The sequence below is a fragment of the Eremothecium cymbalariae genome, chromosome 1, assembly GCF_000235365.1.
Source record: "Eremothecium cymbalariae DBVPG#7215 chromosome 1, complete sequence".
NCBI classification, from domain to species: domain Eukaryota; kingdom Fungi; phylum Ascomycota; class Saccharomycetes; order Saccharomycetales; family Saccharomycetaceae; genus Eremothecium; species Eremothecium cymbalariae.
In genome coordinates, this window is record NC_016449.1 from 614,435 (window position 1) to 633,503 (window position 19,069).

Sequence of the window (19,069 nt, forward strand, 5' to 3'; positions counted from 1 at the left end):
TCTTAAATCTTCTGGAGTGGTTTCATATGTCAAATTACCAATGAAAATACTATTGGAGTAGTTGCGATTCACCTTTTCGTCATAAGTTGAATCTAAAGTCTTATCTAGTTTGGGACCATATTCACCTCTATTGTAACGGTCATGGGGGCGGTCATGGGTGCGTTCATGTGCCCGATCAATGAACCTCCCACGAGGAGCATTCCATCTGTCACCACCACCATATCTGCCCCCTCTGTTACCGCGATAATCGCCCCGACCACCTCTCCTACGGTCCTCGTGGCCCAGTCGCCTATAATCCTCCCGATAATCCTCATATCCACCCCTCCTTCTATCATAGCCATTATGACCTCTGTCGTCACCATAACGATGGCGAGCAGGCGATCTAGACCTTGAACGTTCTATAGACTAAAATACAAGCAGCGTTAGTAAAATCGTTAACTAAGTCAAACACAATCAGTAGCAGAAATCACAAATCAAGCACCAACACCAATCCTCTTATCACCCGTATAAGAACCAGTAACCTACAAAAAAAATTCACCTCTGCCTTAATATTTTTTGAAATCTAAACCGAATATCCACCATCAAAAACGGCATACCATACAAATTCACCTAAAGACTAACAGTACGCCTACCCCACCTTTCTCCGCCACTCAAAATAACCTCGCCTAAAATCTTTACCGTAAATCAATCGATACAATATAGCACCAGGAAACCGTCCTAAATATGGATGCAGGAGACGAGATGAAGCACTGAAAAAAAAAGCAGATTTTCAACCACCAAATAAATAAACCATTCTAGCAACTTACATTATATTCCATTATTCTAGATTAACCTTTGACCGTAATAATACCACTTACCCTTGTTAATAAAAGTTGGTGGTGAATCATTTAGACTGAATTTTTTCTTTCAACTTTTCCTTATTTCAAAGCGTTTCTTTAATTACGGTTTGGGAAACTTCGCAGTTAAACATCATGATCAACGATCCAAATGTGTAGCTGCAAGGGCCCTTGTATGGCAGCTAGCTCTTTCATGTATAGATTAAACAATCGATTAATGCGTATTAATGTTACATATGTTACCTCGGAACCAGTTTTTGTATGTAGACAAGCATTTTTCAGGGCCTACGTGCGGCTGGGAACGGAAGCACGTAACGTCTGTCGACTTCAGTCTCTTTATCGACTTCTTCTTCACCGTCAAATCGTAGTCGACAGGTACCATCTCGTTTGTTTCCTATAACCATGGCAGGATAAAAGGTGGTCGTCTCCGGATATCGAGCCAGGACTTTGGTACTGCTGGGATAGTTAGGTATCTGTTGTCTAGTGGAGTTGCTGGGCGGGATCAGTAGGATTTCCTTCCAATTACACTTGAATACTCCTCCAGGCTGGCCAAATTCATCCGGCTCCGGGTCCCTGACTTCGAACTTCGTTCCATCAGCTGAAATTTTAGTCACCTCGCACTGGAACCATTCAGCTTCGGCTCCCGTGCGCTTAGGCTTATAGGCCACCTCCGAACCGACGTAAATCGGCTCATTGGGATTTAAGTTACTTGTCCAATATGACCTACCAACTCGCACTGATTCCATGGAATTTTGTGACCCGGAAGCTTCATGATTCGCTGAAAAAAGCTTTATTACAGTATCCAAGTTCTCCTGCATAGTTCCAATCAGCCGCCTCCCATTGAGCACATTATCTCTATGCTCTTGAAACCTTAATAGCTGCTCTTGTAACTGCTCTAAGGTCATGTTATTGAAGTTTACACGCTTAGCATTGACGTCATCCTCAAAAGCTGATGCATCATGAATATTGAATATATCTTGTAGAGAAGACACTATTACATCCCACTGCCCATCCATAGTAATTAGCCTTCTTGCCAACTTCCTTTACTGCTCCGAATTATCTATATATTGTACATGGGACGTGTAAGGTGTTCTCTAAGAGATCGCGTTGTTTGTTCTCAAAGACCCAGAACCGGAGAATATGAACTATTACCATTAAGAGGCTTCCGCAGCATAATAAACCTTCAGAAAACACTAAAATACCCTTCTAGGATATGTATAAGTTAATAAACAAGCATTAAAAATCTCCAAAAGGTGTTAATCAAGCTCTTATTGGCCTTCTAAACCTGTTTCGAGATGCCAAAGCTCACCAAGAACTTTATAACGTAATAAGCGATATAAAAATTTTTCAGCATTTGAAGGATCTTTGCATCTCTGCATGATGTTACAAAGGAGGTATTTAAGACAAGTATTGAATTATCGGGCTCTTTTACAAGCTCGGAAGGTTGGTATCGAGTATTGATGTCGCTTTGGAAGCATATTATAGAATGGAGGGGTGGGCTTGGGCCAGCAGTGCTGGTTCAGGTGCGTACAGCAACTAAGAGGGCTGCAGGGTCTCGTACATCGATGAAAGATTCAGCTGGTCGTCGGTTAGGTCCTAAGAAGTATGAGGGTGAAGAAGTGAGGCCAGGCCAGATTATTATGAGACAGCGTGGTACGAAGTTCTTTCCCGGGGAAAATGTTGGGATTGGTAAGGACCATACTATTTTTGCGGTGGAGCCGGGGTTTGTTCGGTATTACTGGGACCCATTTCATCCAGGGCGTAAGTTTATTGGGGTGGCATTGACGTCTGATCTGAGGTTACCTACGCCTCACTTCGAGCCACGGGTACGGAGGTTTGGACGGAGACTTATTGAAGATGAAGAGGCAGCCAGGAAGGAAGAGGAAGCACTGCCCAGGAAGACATACCTGTTGCGTGATGGCATTCTAGAAAAACAAGCAGAGAGGGAGCAGCAAAGGGAAAAGCTTAAGGAAAGCTATAAATCTATTTTGACAGATGAGTTGAAGTTGGATTTGAAGGATGGGGCTCTCGAATTTGCGACCCAGTATTTGGTACGTGTAAGGAACTGTTTAAAAAATGGGTTTGGTGTTGACGACGCCCAATTTAATGCATTATACTATCTGCAGAATGAACTGAAGTTCGAGGATGCTCCAGTGGAGAAGCTAAAGCTGCTAAAGCAGACTACGGACGAGTTAAACAAGTCGACTTCGTTTGACAATAAATTGCAGTTGACGCGGTATATTTCAGATGCAGAGAAGCAAGCTTGGAAGAGCAAGTTGTACAAAGACTTTAGATCTATGGAGATCGCTACTAAAGAGGACAAACAGCGTGTATTGGAAGGATTGTCTGATGCATCTAAGTATCTGTCTCTGTCCGAGGAAGTCAGAATACGCAGAAAATTGTTTAAGCCGGTTCTTTCGGAAGACAAAGCCGTTGTAGACAAACCGGGGAAGGGCAGATCCGTTATCAAACGTTATAATTATGAGAGAGGTGGTGTCGATGTTGTTGTCAGATCCAAAGATGCATTTTTGTCCAACTTGTAAATAGCAAAGTGTAGACTAGCCTTTAAAGATAGTATTTGATGTAGAATAATTTAATGTTCAGCACAATAAAAAAGATAGATATGTGCGTATAGGTATGCACACAAATATATAAATACATACATATAGGGTATTATTGCTGGGCGAAACCAACCGACATCTTCAGTGATGTTTTGTTAACCTGGCGGTAGGTTACTGATATCAACCGAATCGTCTGCCTTTGATTCAGCATCTTCCGAGTCCGCATCTGGCTCTAGAGGAGTTCTTGGTAGCGCTACCATACCAGATCTAGCGACTTCCAACAGGCCATAAGGTTTTATTAGTTTCAAGAAGGCAGTTATACGAGAAGGCTTAGCAGATAATTCGACTACACAGTTGGAATCGGAGATGTCAACAACACGGCCCCCGAAGTTACTAGCCAAACCAGTGATCCCATTCAAATGTTCATGTTTCAATCTCAAGGCTTCAGAAACAGGGAGATTGGAAGGATGAAACTCCTTCCCACAAGCTTCATCTTTGGGAGCCGCCTTCGGATTTTTACCAAATTGCTCATGGCTTTGAACTAATTCCTGAAAGTATTCAGCACCCAGTAACGAAACCCTTGCCAACAACAATTCCCTCTGAATCAGTTCTGCATTAGTATAATCCAAAACAGCATATACAGGTACCATATCTTCGATCTGCCTTCTGCATTGTTCGATAACTGCACCTTGTTCCTGTAACACAATTGTCATCCGGCTAAAATCTTTCACATCTGTATTACACACAACCAAAGAATCAATGTTGAAACCTCTAGCAGCTAGTGTACCAGAAACGCGTGACAATACACCTGGTTCATTCTGCACCAAGCAGTTTAGTATACACTGCTTTTTAGGTTGTACAGAAAATGGCGGGGTCTCGTACAATATTGAAGCTACCGCTGTATTAGCTGACCAATTTGGAATATCCAACCTAGGAACGGGTGGTTTTAGCTTACGTTTATGTAGCTGTTTGTAAACGAGAGCGGAGGTACCAGAGGAGTTGAAACGTACCAATGTAGGTTTTTGGAAACATCTAATCATTGCAAGCTCTATTAAGTATCTTCAGAACGGTAGAGAAAAGAGTAAAATCAGCTTGTTAAACCCCAAAAAAGTTTTAAACCAAATTTATATAAGGAATAATTGATAATCTCCAGCTATAACACGTTAAACGACTTCCTCTATCTAATCTTCTCATGTGTAAAACTAGGGTTAATAAACAGAAGTGATAATACAGACTGACTCATTTTAAATAGCTGAAAAAATTCCGACGCCCAGGGGACTGTTCTTAAAAATCTGCAAGCTTTATTTGGGACTAACAAATTGAGTGCAATGGGCAGAGCCGGTGACATTAGGCTTTAAGGTTTGATAAGAGGGTCTCATAGTGCGTATCAAGCATCTTGATTGATTAATTATATTGATAGATGTAAAAATAAAAATTTATGATAAATAAACAAAGTCTAGAATCAAAGTGGAGGCAGATTATGGGACCTCACATTATTACAATTAAAAATTAACAGGTTCAACCTCATAATGCTTACGAGGAAACTTCATAACAGCGATAATTTGCATGTAAAATATTTTACAATCTAAACCTCACTCTCGATTTCAGCTTCCAATGATGTCTAAATTGATATTAGACACAAGCTATTCATTTATCTATGCTTTAAATACTTTACGTAACCAAAATAAATACTCCAGTTACTGGAAGAACGTTATAGTTTTGAAGAAAGGATTTTAGTCACGAAAAAGACGACGGTAACCATCAGCTAACCGCTTTTCAACAGCTTCGATAAAGCCCTCGGTGGTAACATAACTCTCTCTGTCGGTCTTACCCAAGATTAAAGCCAAGTCCTTAGTCATAATGCCATCTTCTTGCACTGTGTCCAAAGTAGCACTCTCCAATAACTGTCCAAACTTCACCACATCAGGGGTACCATCTAGTTTCCCTCTCTGAATGATACCACGACTCCATGCAAAGATAGATGCAATTGAGTTAGTTGAAGTCTCCTTACCTTGTTGGTGAAGTCTGTAGTGCCTGGTGACAGTGCCATGAGCAGCTTCACTTTCGAAAGTTTTCCCATCTGGAGAAACCAAAACGGAAGTCATTAAACCTAAGGAACCAAAACCTTGCGCCACAATATCGGATTGAACGTCACCGTCATAGTTTTTCATAGCAATAATGAAGCCTCCCTTAGATTTCAACATTTGAGCAACCATATCATCAATTAATCTATGTTCATACCAGATACCAACAGCTTCAAACTTCTGTTTATATTCACGTTCATACATTCCTTCAAAGATGTCTTTGAATTGCCCATCGTACTTCTTCAAGATAGTGTTTTTAGTAGTTGAATACAATGGCATCTTTCTTTCTAAAGCAAGCTCAAAACTAGACTTTGCAAACCCCGTAATTGACTCAGCGGTGTTGTACATCGACATAGCAACACCACCATCCTTTGGAAACTCAAACACATCCAAATCTATATCCTTGCTCTCATCACCATCCTTACTCTTGAAAACTAATTTCAAGGTCCCTTCACCAGGAATCACAACATCAGTAGCCTTGTACTGGTCACCAAAAGCATGTCTTCCAATAATAATGGGCTCCTTCCAACCGCTAACTAAACGAGGAATTCTGGGAATCACAATCGGCTCACGGAAAACTGTACCGCCCAAAATATTTCTGATAGTCCCGTTAGGCGACTTCCACATCTTCTTTAACTTAAATTCTTCCACACGAGCCTCGTCAGGGGTTATAGTAGCACATTTAACTGCCACACCATGCTTCAATGTAGCCTCTGCAGATTCTACAGTAACTTGATCATCTGTAGCATCCCTGTTTTCCATAGAAAGATCATAGTACTTCAAGTCAACGTCCAAGAACGGAACAATCAACTTATTCTTGATCAAATGCCAGATAATTCTGGTTTGCTCGTCTCCATCCATCTCAACGATGGCATTTTTAACCTGAACCTTCGACATTATTTCACTTAAATTACTCTTCAATCACTACGTACTCGCTTATTGCCACTGATGTAGTTTGTACCGCCCTGAGAGCGACTGCTCGCGCAACACTAGTAATACATGATATATATATATATATATATATATATATATATATATAGCCAACCAACCCCGCTTCCATATTTATGCACACATACATTCAAACCCACCTATTTACAAGGGGTTGGAGTAGCCACAACACTTGGAAAAGAATTTTAATTAGATTAATTAAGCCTTTCAATGAACTGCGGAGTTAGCAAAGACTTTTCTATTTCCTATCTTACGTGTGTCACAGTCTTTTCGCCTTTGAATTCTGCAGGTCGGCACCGTGATTGGCATGATTGGGCTCGTTTTAATTACAGCCATACAGACGAACTCTAAATAACTGACAGATGTTGCCAAACGGCAAGACATCCAGACACACACTACACCCTACTACGGGAGAAGGCTACAATCGCGAAATACTACAATGGCAAGAGTAGTACTAAGTAAGTAATTAAATGCAAGCGCATACATATACAAAGCGAACACAGATTTTTTCATATACAAGATACCTTTCTACTAAGTTTGATTCATTTATTTAGTCAGCTCCTGCACAGATATCTCGCCAGATGTTACCCGTTTCACGCATTCAAGAATGTTTTCGAAGGTATCGAATTCATGATACAAGATACCCTCCCTGTCGCAATACGTGACCAAATCTTTCCCTCGCTTAGCAAATAACAGGTCACATTCTTTTGCAGCACTGACATCACTCACGCCATCCCCACAATATAAGTAAACTGGTGTATTCATCTGCTGATTGAACCTTTGCTTACATAGATCAATCGATCTTGCTTTGTCGTGTCCATGGTGTGAATCGTCCCTATATACAATACTCCACGATCCGTCATCATTGACTACCACATCGTTGGAATAGATTTCGATATTCTTCAATGCATCCTTGCCCAAATGTTGCTCTAATAACTCCTCGATAACAAGTCTTATTCCACCGCTGACTACTACCAACGGTACCTGCTCTTTGATGCACCAGTCGTACATGCTTCGAAACCCCGTATCTAACTGCACATTATCTTTCAAAATCTTTACACATTCGTCGAATGGCAATTCAACACTCTCCAAGATCTTGTGGAACGTCTCCCGAAACGTGCTCGTGCCATTGAACACTTCGCCAAACGTCCTCTCTCGCTCATCTTTACCACATCCGAAATCATCCGCAAGATAATTATAGCTGTCCTGTAACGTTATAGTCCCATCGAAGTCCGTAAAAACAACAACTTGCACCATCAGAGTCCGCTTATTTGAACCACCTGTTGTTGGCTTTTTTAATTTCTACTTCCACACCAATTCAACTTTTAAAAAGTTAATATTATTCCGATAAATGCGTGATGTATCTCTATATTATTATTACCATGTTTTATAAATGGAGCTTCCTCGCCGTTTTTTCCTCGAGAGAAAAGCTCGAGGAAAGAAACCAGAAAACAGGGGTTCCTCGAGAAATTTTAGCGTCGTTTTAAATCAACGGCACCAAAAAATTCGTTGTTTGTGATACAGTCGTCAAAGCCTCTCGGCCGATTAAGTCCTGCCAACTAGGATGCGATGCAGGGCAGAACCGAACAATTGGGCTACTAGGACTATTCAAGAATTGGTATATAGTTGCGGGAATTGAAGTAGAAAGGTTTTGGGACAGGGGGGAAGCGAATGGAGGCCTTTTTTTGGTCGCAGTTTTTGTGTTATGGTGGGAAGAAGGGTTAAGAGCGTTATCGACGATGGGACGACATACATCTCTCTGAATAGTGTAGTTGTCTGTAGTCTACATATAAGGTTTCTCTGCTCGAGTCAAATTGTGCCAAACACAAACATAGGGGAGGGAGTAAAATAAAAGCACATAGATAGATAGATAGATAGATACATATATATATATATATCTAGATAGAAAAGTGTGACAGGTAGGGTACAAGTTGGTTGAGAGATAGACAGGTTATAGGGAGTTGGAACTGGATTTCAAGGGAGGAGCTTTTAAAATTTGGAAGAGGATGAACGTAGTGGTACTAGGAGGGGGTACAGCCACAAATCTGTTGGTGCCCTGTTTCGATGAGGTTGCTAGTTCATTAACTTATATACTTCCGATATCAGATAACGGTGGATCCACGTCGGAAATACTTCGGGTGATTGGAGGACCAGCAATCGGAGATATTAGGTCGAGACTTGTGCGGGTGATTAATGATCCGTTTTTGATCCAGGTGCTTTCTTATAGACTTCCTAAGGATGGTGCAGTGGCCAAGGTGGAGTGGAATGATATTGTGGAGGGTTCTCATGCCATTTGGTCTGGGGTTCCTGGTCCTCTACGGGAGTGTGTGAGGCCATTCTTAGCACACATTCAATCTGAGCTTTTGAAACGAAGTAAGATATCTAAGCCGTTCCAGTTTGGTAAGGCTTCTATTGGGAATCTATTCTTGACAGGAGCGCGGCTATTCTTGGGGTCGTTAGATGCGGCTATAGAACTCGTGCTACGGATAGGCAGGTGCGCATCAACGGTAAGCGTGGTTCCATGTATTAACTCGAACCATATGTACCACATATCTGCGTTGCTCGAAAACGATATGATTATTACAGGCCAGTCCCAAATCTCTCACCCTTCAATACCATTTAGTGACCGATTTTCCGCATCTTTCAAGAATTGTGGGGACACTACGCCAACGTGGAACAACATCCCCACATTAATGGCACCGTACACTATTGAAGATGAGGAGGAAGAAGATGCTACACCGTTTTACATACATCCAGCTTTGAAGACATCGCAGCTATATTTTGAGAAAATGATAGATGAACAGCCTTTACCAGCTTGTGTCAAGAGGGTCTTTTACATCAATCCATATGGTGAAGAAATATTCCCAGTTGGTAATTCAAGAGTTATTCAAAATTTGAAAAGGTGTGATATGTTGGTATATTCGATAGGGTCTCTAATGACAAGTTTGTTACCTATGGTAATCCTTGGAAATTTGGCGGAGGCCATTGTGGAAACAAAAATGAAAAAAGTGCTATTAATAAACAACACGTATGATCGTGAAACGTTCGGCCTCACGGGCTTGCAATACGTGATGATGATACTTGACTCGATGGAAACAGCTGTCACAAGATACAAAAAATCTAGAGCGAAAATGGATCACATGAGATGGCCTGCTACAGCATATATTACTGACATTGTATATCTAAAGAGGGGACAGATAACTATAGACCGTAAAATATTAGAAAGAAAGGGTATACGGTTTCATGAAGTGGAATCAGATATATTTGACAACAACCAATTAATAAATATCTTGAAAAATATCCAGTGACGCCCTTTTTTCTCAGTCTCAGCATAGCTTCATGAAACTTCGGGGAAGTTAGTATTAAAGAAAACAACCAAGTTGACTGCATATAATTACATATATAGTCTTCCTTACATCAGAATTGCTTATAATTTCCTGTATCCCCATAATAACAATAGAAATCACTTTGGACCATTGTAGTACTTATTGGGAATAGCTTTTACTGATATTCTGCTTTCCAACTCATCGTCCGTCAGAACACTGTTTCTTGAAGCACCTCTCTGCAGCATTTTTTCATGCTCAATTTCATGCTCATGATGTAAAAGTTCATGCTCAATATCCTCTTTATGAACTTTCTGGATGGCTTGGTCATCAACCTTATGATACTCGTTCCAATGGTGTATGTCGTACTCTGATTCAAAATCGGAATGATGTCCAACCCCTAAACCCAAGTCGGGCATGCCCTTACCCTTTTTAGCAAAATTTAAATACTCATCCTTGTTGATTTTGGTGTCATCATCGACATCTAATAGTTTGATAAGAAACTTTACCACTCTATCACCTATTGATGTGTCTATGGCTTCGCTATCATCATGAACACCCATCCCATCACCACTACCAACTATTTCATCACGAGTTAAACCATACATAGATAAAAGATCGTGCTTGTCGAAGTATCCTTTATTGCCCTTGTCGTGTAATCCAAAAAACTCTTCAGGAGTATATTTAGACATCTGATGTTCATGATCCATATGCCATTCTTCCCACGCCATACCTTTAGGAAGTTGCTCGCTCTTAGGTTTACTATTTTCAACTTGTGGCAGACATTTTCCACCAATCACCATTAAAACCAAATACCACACAAGTTGATGGAATTTCATTTTAGTGGGACACTTTTCCTATATGTCAGAATTCGGTTCTATTAGTATTGTAGAAGTAGACTTTGAAATGAAACTTGCCAACATTTCACTAAATTCCAAGGCTCAGCAAGTCACCGGCCCGGGTAACGTAATTGGATACAATTTAAAGCGGGTAACGAATTATGAGGTGCATACTAATTGAAGATTTACTTAGTGACGTAATAAGGACTTATATTACCTATGTTCTAGACCAGTTATTAACTATTAATGCATCAATTGAGTCGTTGAATAGGTTCCAATTGCATTTTAGGGATGCTACAGTGCTATGTACATGGTTTCTTGTGGAAAAAAGACGATGCCAAGTCATGTTAGGTTTTACTTGAATAGTAATCTGATTAGTGTTGAACGGTATCGCACAAGTCTTTTTAAGCGTTTAACTATGTATATATATTCATATATATACATATACATACATATATATAATGTATATGCGAGTTGTAAAAATATGAGGTATTTGGAAAAAGGTTATATGTGGTCAGAACTGTAGAGATGTTAAAACCTGGTGAATCAAGTAACTTGGCCATCAAAGCCTCTCTTATCTAAGTATGACCTGCGGAAGTACTCACAGTTCTTCCTCATTGCTTTAGCAAAATCTTTTTTCCTAGTGTTATTAGAGAAGTAACCTTTATAGAGATCGTCCTTACTAGCTTCAGAGACCAATAAACGGATGACGTCACCAGAAGAGACATTGTCGCTTGTGGACATGAGCTGGACAAGCTGTCTTTTATATTCCTTGATTAACAATCTCTTATTTGTGTTGTAATTCCATACATCAACTCTGTCATGATCGTGATCTAGGTTTGAGCATGCTTCGTCTAGGTAGTAGTTGTCCTTTGCAGATTGGTACCGATATCTTATGAAAAATGGGCATCTCTTGGTTCCACTACCAAGATGGTGTGTGGATCGGGTCCTATGCTCATCTGAATCACCATTATTAGTTCCACTTCCTGGTGAAGGTTCGTTTGGGGTTGCAGATTTACCTGCACGAGTACCATAAAACTCACATCCGAAATCAATTCTGGTCACTTTGCTTTTGTAATCCTTAGTCTTCAAGCAAACGATTCCAATTCTCTCTTGAAAGGCATATATTCTTTGTATGTAATCCTTGACTTGTTCTGGTGATTGGAACTCCATTATACCTGGAGGTGCAGAATCAAAACGTGCTATGCTACCAAGTCCATTATGTCGGTGCTCATGGGCATGCTGGTGCTGATGCGAATGATGTGCCAATTCACCACTCCCACGACCCCCAACAATCGACCCTACATGCGAATCTGAACTCGAGGCATGCGAATGGGTCCCATTTGTGACAGGAGCTGTTCCTGCAGCAGCAGCAGCAGCAGCAGCAGCAACATCTTCAAGTTCTGACCAATGCCCATAACCAACTCCGCTCAATAATGCTGCTTGTTCCTGATGCGCTGCAATATCCATCGGATCTACAATGGGCCGCATGTCATTCTTTCCCCAAACTATCAAGTTTCCTGGTTCTACCTCATTCAGAAACACCCATCCTGCAATAGAATGAGTCTTGATCAACGGAATATCACCCGGTATTGCCTGATATAACTCGACCAGTGTGCACACAACATTACTTGGATCGATCGACCCATGACGCGGGAGGTCTTGCCTTAACGTTACGGTGCCAACTGCACCACCATTGTACATTAGTTCATATAACTGACGGACATGTGGATGGGCATGAGCGGCAGCTACTCCAGGAGCACGGTCAACTCTTCCACGTTGTGCCATAATCGATTCCAATTATCTTACTGACCAGTCCCTCGATAAGATATAACCCTTGAAGTATCTTTCCTCGAGCCAGCTTTCGATTGGACGACTAAATGGGTTTCCTAGCGTTGTATATTTAACAGACGTCGCTGTGATTAAACGGGCCATTGTTTTCAACTCGATTACAAGACAGTAAAAATGAAAAACGGATCTACAAATACAGGATCTACCCTGTAATACCTAGTTACTATTAACTACTATTTAATTACCCGGAAAATATACGTCCTTAAGAAGCAGGGATGCTACAGTAGAATTGGGATGTGGGGAATGATATAGGTGTATTTAACAGGTGTAAAAGACGTCAACAGATGTGGTGAAACGGTTTTAGATCATCGATCATCTTATATTAGTCAAGTTATGCGTGACGGCCATAACGAGTAGTGACGTCGCGGATAGCAGAAGGAGCCGTTTGAAGTAGAGCATTGATAGATATTATCTAGTTATAACAATACTTTTTGAAGCAGCTGTGGCATGTTGGAGGTAGCAATTCGGTGGAAGCAGTGTTGTCATAGGTTCTTTTAATCATAAGACAGCCTATACACTGAAGGTAAGAAGTGTTATTGTTGTCAGTGAAAATATTCCATCCGTTGTTTAGCATACCATCTACTTCCTTGGGGCTGTAGTTAAGTTTGAATGTTGAGGTATTTGATTGATAAGTATGATTTCTGTTAGCATGATAAAGAATTATTGGTGGTAGTTTGCCGGGTGGAAGAAGTACAGAGGAGGTTCTTTTACGATAGCTGGATTGATAACACCCAAAGGCTATGGGGTGATTTAGCAATTTTGACCGTTCAAATTCTTCAGGCAAAGGGATATACGGCATTGGGTCAACATTGACAGGAGTGCCGTTTGGACTTAAGATGCTGATAGAATCTTCGGATTGACGCATATTATCGTATAAATTGCGTAGGATCGACCCGGTGGGATAGTTTATTTTACCGGAGCTTGAGTCTAGTGCAAATATTAAATCGACTTTTCGCTCAGGTTGCAAGAATGGTCTCAAAGGTATGTTTTCTCCATCTTCACCTCCATCAACAAGATATAACTTGTCTGTTTTTGTTAAAGGCGTTTCAATTCCAGGGTATTGATAAAAGGGATTTGGCTGAAATAATGCGAAGTCAGATCTAGTACCAAATATTTTACCCTCTGAATTTTTATTCTTGAGATTTACACCAAACGTGGAGAATAATGCCCTTACTGCCTTCATAGTTTTTTGGGACGAATCAGCTGCAAGCTGCCAAGCATATATCAAGACGTTATTAAAAAGCGATGATGATGTTGCTGTGATAAAACCTACATCATCAAATCCTTGGATACATGAACGTGCTATACCTCTACTAACAGTGGAACCTAAGTATCTCAATTTCACAAAAAGCCTTAGTAATTTATTCCAAGATCCAAATTCAAAAGGGGTGAATTCAAATACAACGTTAACCAAATCTTCATTCTTACAATTAGCAATAATTATAGGCAAAGGAGCCTCATAATTACTTGCACTTGGGCTCTGTACAAACAACTCCGACATCGAATTAGTTTTTGTTTCCTGGTAAGAAATCTTCTTCCATAATGCACGGCCCCAATAATCAGTAAAGGATACTGGGAAACCCATAATCTTTTTAGGTCTCACCTCTGAATGCAACATGATGTAAAATCCAAGAACTTTCCTAAAGTTTGAAAAAGTATCCATCATTTCTTCAAGTTTTTTGATTTGGTTTGTGGGGCTCGAATCATTATTTCCTTTAAACAGCTCTTCAATAGTTTCCTTTAATTTTAAAAATGTATCAAGGGAACGTTTTTGAATAGCATTATGATTTAAGCGCATCCAGTTAGACTCCAAACTATCATGAAACTCATTGAATGTTGGATCCACAGAATCAACCGGTTCAGCGAACTCACGCTTCCATTTAGAAACATGTTCTTTAAGTTCATTATAGAATCCATCATCCATGAAAAATTCGTGAGCTTCAGCAGTTCCATCAAGTTGCTGAACTATATCTCTATTCTTAAACTCAAAATTTGGAACTCCTTCAAGTAAACTATTCTTAATGTCCCAATTTCTAAGTTTATCCACATCGAAGTCAGCAAGCAACAAACGCATCACCGTCCAACTACCTCCAGAAATGCTAGCAATATAGCTAGCACAACTAAACAATCCGTGATTATTCATGCCTAACAAAAAACCTGAACTAGTCAACATCGATCGATAACCACCACCTGACACTGCAATAGCGAGATTCACCGGATCTTGGTATGTTTTCTGTAAAAAGCCACTAATGTCAAAAGAGGGGATATTGATAGTCTGTAAAAACTTTATCAACCTGTTTTGAGTCAAATAATGGTGGTTCTTAATGTAAAAAGTTTCCTGAGGGCATAGTCCACTCTGATAATATAATGTTAGTGGGCTAAAACTTCATGTCGAAGATGGAATAAAGGTTATCCTAAATTTAGTTAGAATTACATTTGCAGACCTTATAAGGGCCTCTTTTGGACATTTAACACCATGAGGGGTATAAGAGCTGGATAGAACGGTGCCTAATAACAAAATTATCGCAAATAAAGAAGAAAACTTCATGATGTAAGTTGTTCAGCTTGGGTACTGTCATCAAACTGTTTTGTGGAAGTTAAAAATTCAAAGGTTTTATTTTAGACTAGCGTCACACGGAATGATTCTGACAACGACAAAGAGAGTCGATGTACCAATACTATTAGTACTACTAATAATAGTAGCAATATCACTAATACCAGTACTAAGGATATTACGAACAATAATTATGGAAACAAAGGAATTGGTTTGACTTAGGCACCTAGAAAGTATATAACAAATGCTAAATAGAGAAGATTATCTTTTTAATGTTCAGTTTGAATATAGAAGGGCCTACTTATAAATTAGATATATAGCAACATTGATAATTCGGTCAAGAATCACTCAGATTTAGACTTCCATTATACATATTAGAGTCTTAAAAGGATTAGCTATGGATAACTCGATTAATGATTTACACTGGATATCTTGGAGATTTAGAACGTAACAACCCATTTTTAAATAAATCTGATATTCTATTACGACATGTATACAAATATAACACGATACAATACATAATCAAAAAAAAACAATGGAATAGGTAAACGATGATGGAGAGGAAAAGAACCAGCTTAGAATTCGTCATCAGAGGAAACGTAAGCATCGCCCAATTCCTTCTTCTTCTTCATTCTTTCCTTCTTCTTCTTCCTTAGTTCAGCAGAAGACAACTTCTTCTTCTTCTTACCACCGGCAATCTTATTACCCATAGCGTCAAATTTGTCTTCTTCATCATCTTTCTTCTCAATTCTTGGACCAGAACCTTGTCCACTAACCCAGTTGTGACCAGATGGAGTCATTAAACCATCCTTAACGGCCCAGACTTCTTCAGTCAAATCCTTTGTGAATTCTGCAGAGTGGGTAATAATGATGACACCACCAGCGAACGCCTTCAAGGCCTTGGACAAAGCACCCAATGAGTCTCTATCCAAGTAGTTAGTAGGTTCATCCAAGACGATCAAGTGAGGTCTTTGCCAGGTACAAGCGGCCAACACCAATTTAACTTTTTGACCACCAGACAAACCTCTTATCCTAGAGTGGGAAACCAATTCAGCTTCCAAACCCAACATAGCACAGTGTTCTTCAATCTCTTTTCTTGTTAATGGCCTGAATTGACCAGAAGCCAAAGCTTCCTTCATATCAACCTCAGCAACCATCTTGGCGTGAGATTCAATCAACTCACCTCTTGGCAACCAAGCGTTGTCAACAGACATCATTGGAACCCATCTTTCAGACTTCATACCAAGGTTTTCACCTAGCATGAAAGAGCATTCGTACTCGTATGTGTTTTTGAACTTTCTTCTGGAGTGGATACCGGCAATTCTTCTTGGGGTGCCGTCAATCTTGAAAATCTTGTTCATTGACTCAGCATCATTTTCATTAAGTTGTCTGTTAGCTCTATCCATAGTCTCTCTGTCTTCACCAGTTTGGAACCTCCACTGGATATATTCAGATGGAGTCTTGTCCAAATGGTGTTCAATGTGAGCAAAGGCGTGTTGCTTAATGTAAGCGATTCTACAGTTTTCGTGAGTGTAAACTTCACCGCTGGTTGGCAATAATTCACCAGTCAACACGTTAATCAATGTAGACTTACCAGCACCATTTGGACCAATGACAGCAATTCTAGATGACAAAGAACATTGGAAGTTAATATCAGCGATTTGTGGTTTTGAGGTACCTGGGTATTGGAAGGACATGTTGGAAACCTTGACGATAGCCTTTTGTTTCGTCTTAACACCTTCCAAGTAACCTGGCTCTGGGAAGCTGAACTCCAATTCAGAAGCACCCAATTCATAGTAAGATTTGGCGGTTGGACACTTCTTTACAAACTCAGATAAGTTACCCTTATACTTTCTCAACTTCAAACCCTCGTAGTGAATAATGTATTGACAAACCTTGTCCAAGAAACCAGAGTCGTGTGAGACAATGATGGAAGTAATGCCACAGGTGTTCAAATAGTTGACCAACCAAGCAACATTAACGGTATCCAAATGGTTAGTTGGTTCATCCAACAATAAGATGTCGGCGTTTTTCAAGACAGCTCTTGCCAAAGCCAACTTCATTTTCCAACCACCAGATAATGACATGATTGGCATTTCAATCATTTCAGTAGAGAAACCGAACTCCTTCAACTTACCAACAATAATCTCTTTAGTACCAACGTTACCTTGGTAAACAAAGTCAACAACTGAGGTATCAGAGTGTGTGCCATCAATATCGTGCTCGACATAAACAGTTCTACATTCATCTTGAGATGGGAAACCGTCAACTTGACCGTTAGCAATGGCTCTCATCAAAGTGGATTTACCGGCACCATTTGGACCACATAGACCATATCTTCTGGCTCTCTTCAATCTCAATTGAGTCTTATTCAACAAGATCTTGGCACCATAAGCCAAAGAGAACTCACAGTTACACAAGTCCTCACCTTCGTCTTCCTCATCATCAAAGTTTGGACCAACTGGGATGTTGTCAACAGCTCTCTTTCTGAACTCGTCAATTATGTCCTTGGACTGTTTCTCGTGGAAGAAGACGGTCATGTAAGGAGTCACGTGAGTGAACCAAGCCTGTTGGTCAATGATTCTCTCGTCAATCAAGTCGGCGGCAATACCAGCAATGTAGTTAACAACTGGAGCAAATCTTGGCTCAATAGTAGTATCCTTGGTCAACTCGTCAAAAACACTTCTAGTAGTAGTGACATCACCAGCATGGGAAACTTCTGGTAGAGTATCATCGTCACTAACATTACCAACTCTTCTCAAGGTCTTCAAACCCCTCAAAGTAACTTCACGAGCTTCTGGGTCAGCAATAGTAGCAAAGTTGTTCTTCAAGCCTGGTAGCAATTTCTCCAAGAAAGGAGCAACAACTTGTGGGTCCTCGACCAATTTACACATGTTGTCAATAATAACAGCTGCCTTACGCTTAATAGAGGTTTCCCTTTCAGCCAAACCTCTGTTTAACAATGGAACCATTATAGACAAGGTAGCTGGAGTAACCTCAGCCACAAAAGTAGTAGCACCTAGCAAATGAACGGTTTCTGGAACTTCTTGAGGATCAGCAATACATTCGATCAACTTAGGAATGAAACGTTCAATATCCTTGTTATCAACAGTCTCAGTAGCCTTGGTCATCGTCGCAGTAGCTGCTTGCTTGACGTCCTTCTTGGTATCCCACATAGCCTCGGACAAGACTGGAATCAACTCAGGCATACGTAGAGCAACCTGGGTCTTCGCAGTATCAACCAAAGCTGAAATAGCTGCCAAAACAGAAACCTTCTCTTGCCACTTGCTAGTTGTCCCTAAAGACTTTAGCAAATATGGCAAGATAACCTTAACAGCAACAGGGTCAATACTCTTAGTGATGGCTAACAAAGCCTTAGATGCTAGATTTTGGATCTCAGAGTTCTTATCACCAGTCTTAGCACACACAGCCGGAACTAAATCAACAACATATGGCTCAACTGATGGAGACAAGTTATTCTCATTAGCGATGTGACAAAGCGTCTCCAAAGCTGCAGCAGCAGTCTTCTTGTCATTAACAGATTTCGCTAAGTTATTGAAAAACTCTTCTGGAACATCATGTTCAATAATGTTACCATTCAAGAATGAGGCAATTTCAACAGCAGTAGCCTCTCTGTTGTCAGCTGTCGCCACAGACAACTTTTCGAACAATTCACCTAGAACCTTGATGGATTGAGCAGAGTCAGACATTGTTGATTCTGATCTAGTAATGAATTGAATTCTTCCAGCAATCAAGCACTAAACAAATAAAACAGACAATCATGAAATAGATAAACAAGTTATAAAGAGATGAGATGAGTGAAAATTTTTTTCATAATCGTTATATAGCCCATGCCTGGCCGCTGATAAATAAAAAGAAACGATTTGCTCAAATGTCTGTTCGTATGATGTGATCCCAGACCACGTGATACAATATTTCCGGAAGTAGGCGCTAAAGGATGCCCTGCAAACTGGCGGTGTAGCGCCAGCGTTAAATGGATTGAATGCATGGATGCATATAGAGTTTATATGTGCGCTCATGATGTTATCAACTGCATATTACGCGGACTTTCA

The 19,069-nt window shown here is 40.3% G+C and overlaps 10 protein-coding genes across 10 annotated transcripts; 2 read left to right on the forward strand and 8 right to left on the reverse strand.

Moving 5' to 3' along the window:
- Positions 1-1,114: 1,114 nt before the first annotated feature.
- SGF29 (Sgf29p) lies at positions 1,115-1,852 on the reverse strand (the record flags this gene model as incomplete). The annotated part of the gene is made up of 1 exon (XM_003644310.1): positions 1,115-1,852. One exon carries the CDS (start codon positions 1,850-1,852, stop codon positions 1,115-1,117), a length of 738 nt encoding a protein of 245 aa, XP_003644358.1.
- Positions 1,853-2,296: 444 nt separating this feature from the next.
- Positions 2,297-3,379, forward strand: MRP7 (mitochondrial 54S ribosomal protein bL27m; the record flags this gene model as incomplete). The annotated part of the gene is made up of 1 exon (XM_003644311.1): positions 2,297-3,379. One exon carries the CDS (start codon positions 2,297-2,299, stop codon positions 3,377-3,379), a length of 1,083 nt encoding a protein of 360 aa, XP_003644359.1.
- A 173-nt stretch (positions 3,380-3,552) lies between these two features.
- Positions 3,553-4,437, reverse strand: ILV6 (acetolactate synthase regulatory subunit; the record flags this gene model as incomplete). Its single annotated transcript, XM_003644312.1, has 1 exon — positions 3,553-4,437. One exon carries the CDS (start codon positions 4,435-4,437, stop codon positions 3,553-3,555), a length of 885 nt encoding a protein of 294 aa, XP_003644360.1.
- Positions 4,438-5,130: 693 nt separating this feature from the next.
- Positions 5,131-6,378, reverse strand: IDP3 (isocitrate dehydrogenase (NADP(+)) IDP3; the record flags this gene model as incomplete). Its single annotated transcript, XM_003644313.1, has 1 exon — positions 5,131-6,378. The coding sequence occupies one exon, from the start codon at positions 6,376-6,378 to the stop codon at positions 5,131-5,133; it is 1,248 nt and encodes a 415-aa protein (XP_003644361.1).
- A 597-nt stretch (positions 6,379-6,975) lies between these two features.
- Positions 6,976-7,686, reverse strand: PYP1 (putative phosphoric monoester hydrolase; the record flags this gene model as incomplete). Its single annotated transcript, XM_003644314.1, has 1 exon — positions 6,976-7,686. One exon carries the CDS (start codon positions 7,684-7,686, stop codon positions 6,976-6,978), a length of 711 nt encoding a protein of 236 aa, XP_003644362.1.
- A 749-nt stretch (positions 7,687-8,435) lies between these two features.
- On the forward strand, positions 8,436-9,737 carry Ecym_1308 (uncharacterized protein; the record flags this gene model as incomplete). The annotated part of the gene is made up of 1 exon (XM_003644315.1): positions 8,436-9,737. One exon carries the CDS (start codon positions 8,436-8,438, stop codon positions 9,735-9,737), a length of 1,302 nt encoding a protein of 433 aa, XP_003644363.1.
- A 155-nt stretch (positions 9,738-9,892) lies between these two features.
- Positions 9,893-10,591, reverse strand: SSP120 (nucleobindin SSP120; the record flags this gene model as incomplete). The annotated part of the gene is made up of 1 exon (XM_003644316.1): positions 9,893-10,591. One exon carries the CDS (start codon positions 10,589-10,591, stop codon positions 9,893-9,895), a length of 699 nt encoding a protein of 232 aa, XP_003644364.1.
- Positions 10,592-11,137: 546 nt separating this feature from the next.
- On the reverse strand, positions 11,138-12,379 carry Ecym_1310 (uncharacterized protein; the record flags this gene model as incomplete). The annotated part of the gene is made up of 1 exon (XM_003644317.1): positions 11,138-12,379. One exon carries the CDS (start codon positions 12,377-12,379, stop codon positions 11,138-11,140), a length of 1,242 nt encoding a protein of 413 aa, XP_003644365.1.
- Positions 12,380-12,854: 475 nt separating this feature from the next.
- Positions 12,855-14,615, reverse strand: SPO1 (putative carboxylic ester hydrolase; the record flags this gene model as incomplete). The annotated part of the gene is made up of 1 exon (XM_003644318.1): positions 12,855-14,615. The coding sequence occupies one exon, from the start codon at positions 14,613-14,615 to the stop codon at positions 12,855-12,857; it is 1,761 nt and encodes a 586-aa protein (XP_003644366.1).
- A 956-nt stretch (positions 14,616-15,571) lies between these two features.
- On the reverse strand, positions 15,572-18,706 carry Ecym_1312 (uncharacterized protein; the record flags this gene model as incomplete). Its single annotated transcript, XM_003644319.1, has 1 exon — positions 15,572-18,706. One exon carries the CDS (start codon positions 18,704-18,706, stop codon positions 15,572-15,574), a length of 3,135 nt encoding a protein of 1,044 aa, XP_003644367.1.
- Positions 18,707-19,069: the final 363 nt, after the last annotated feature.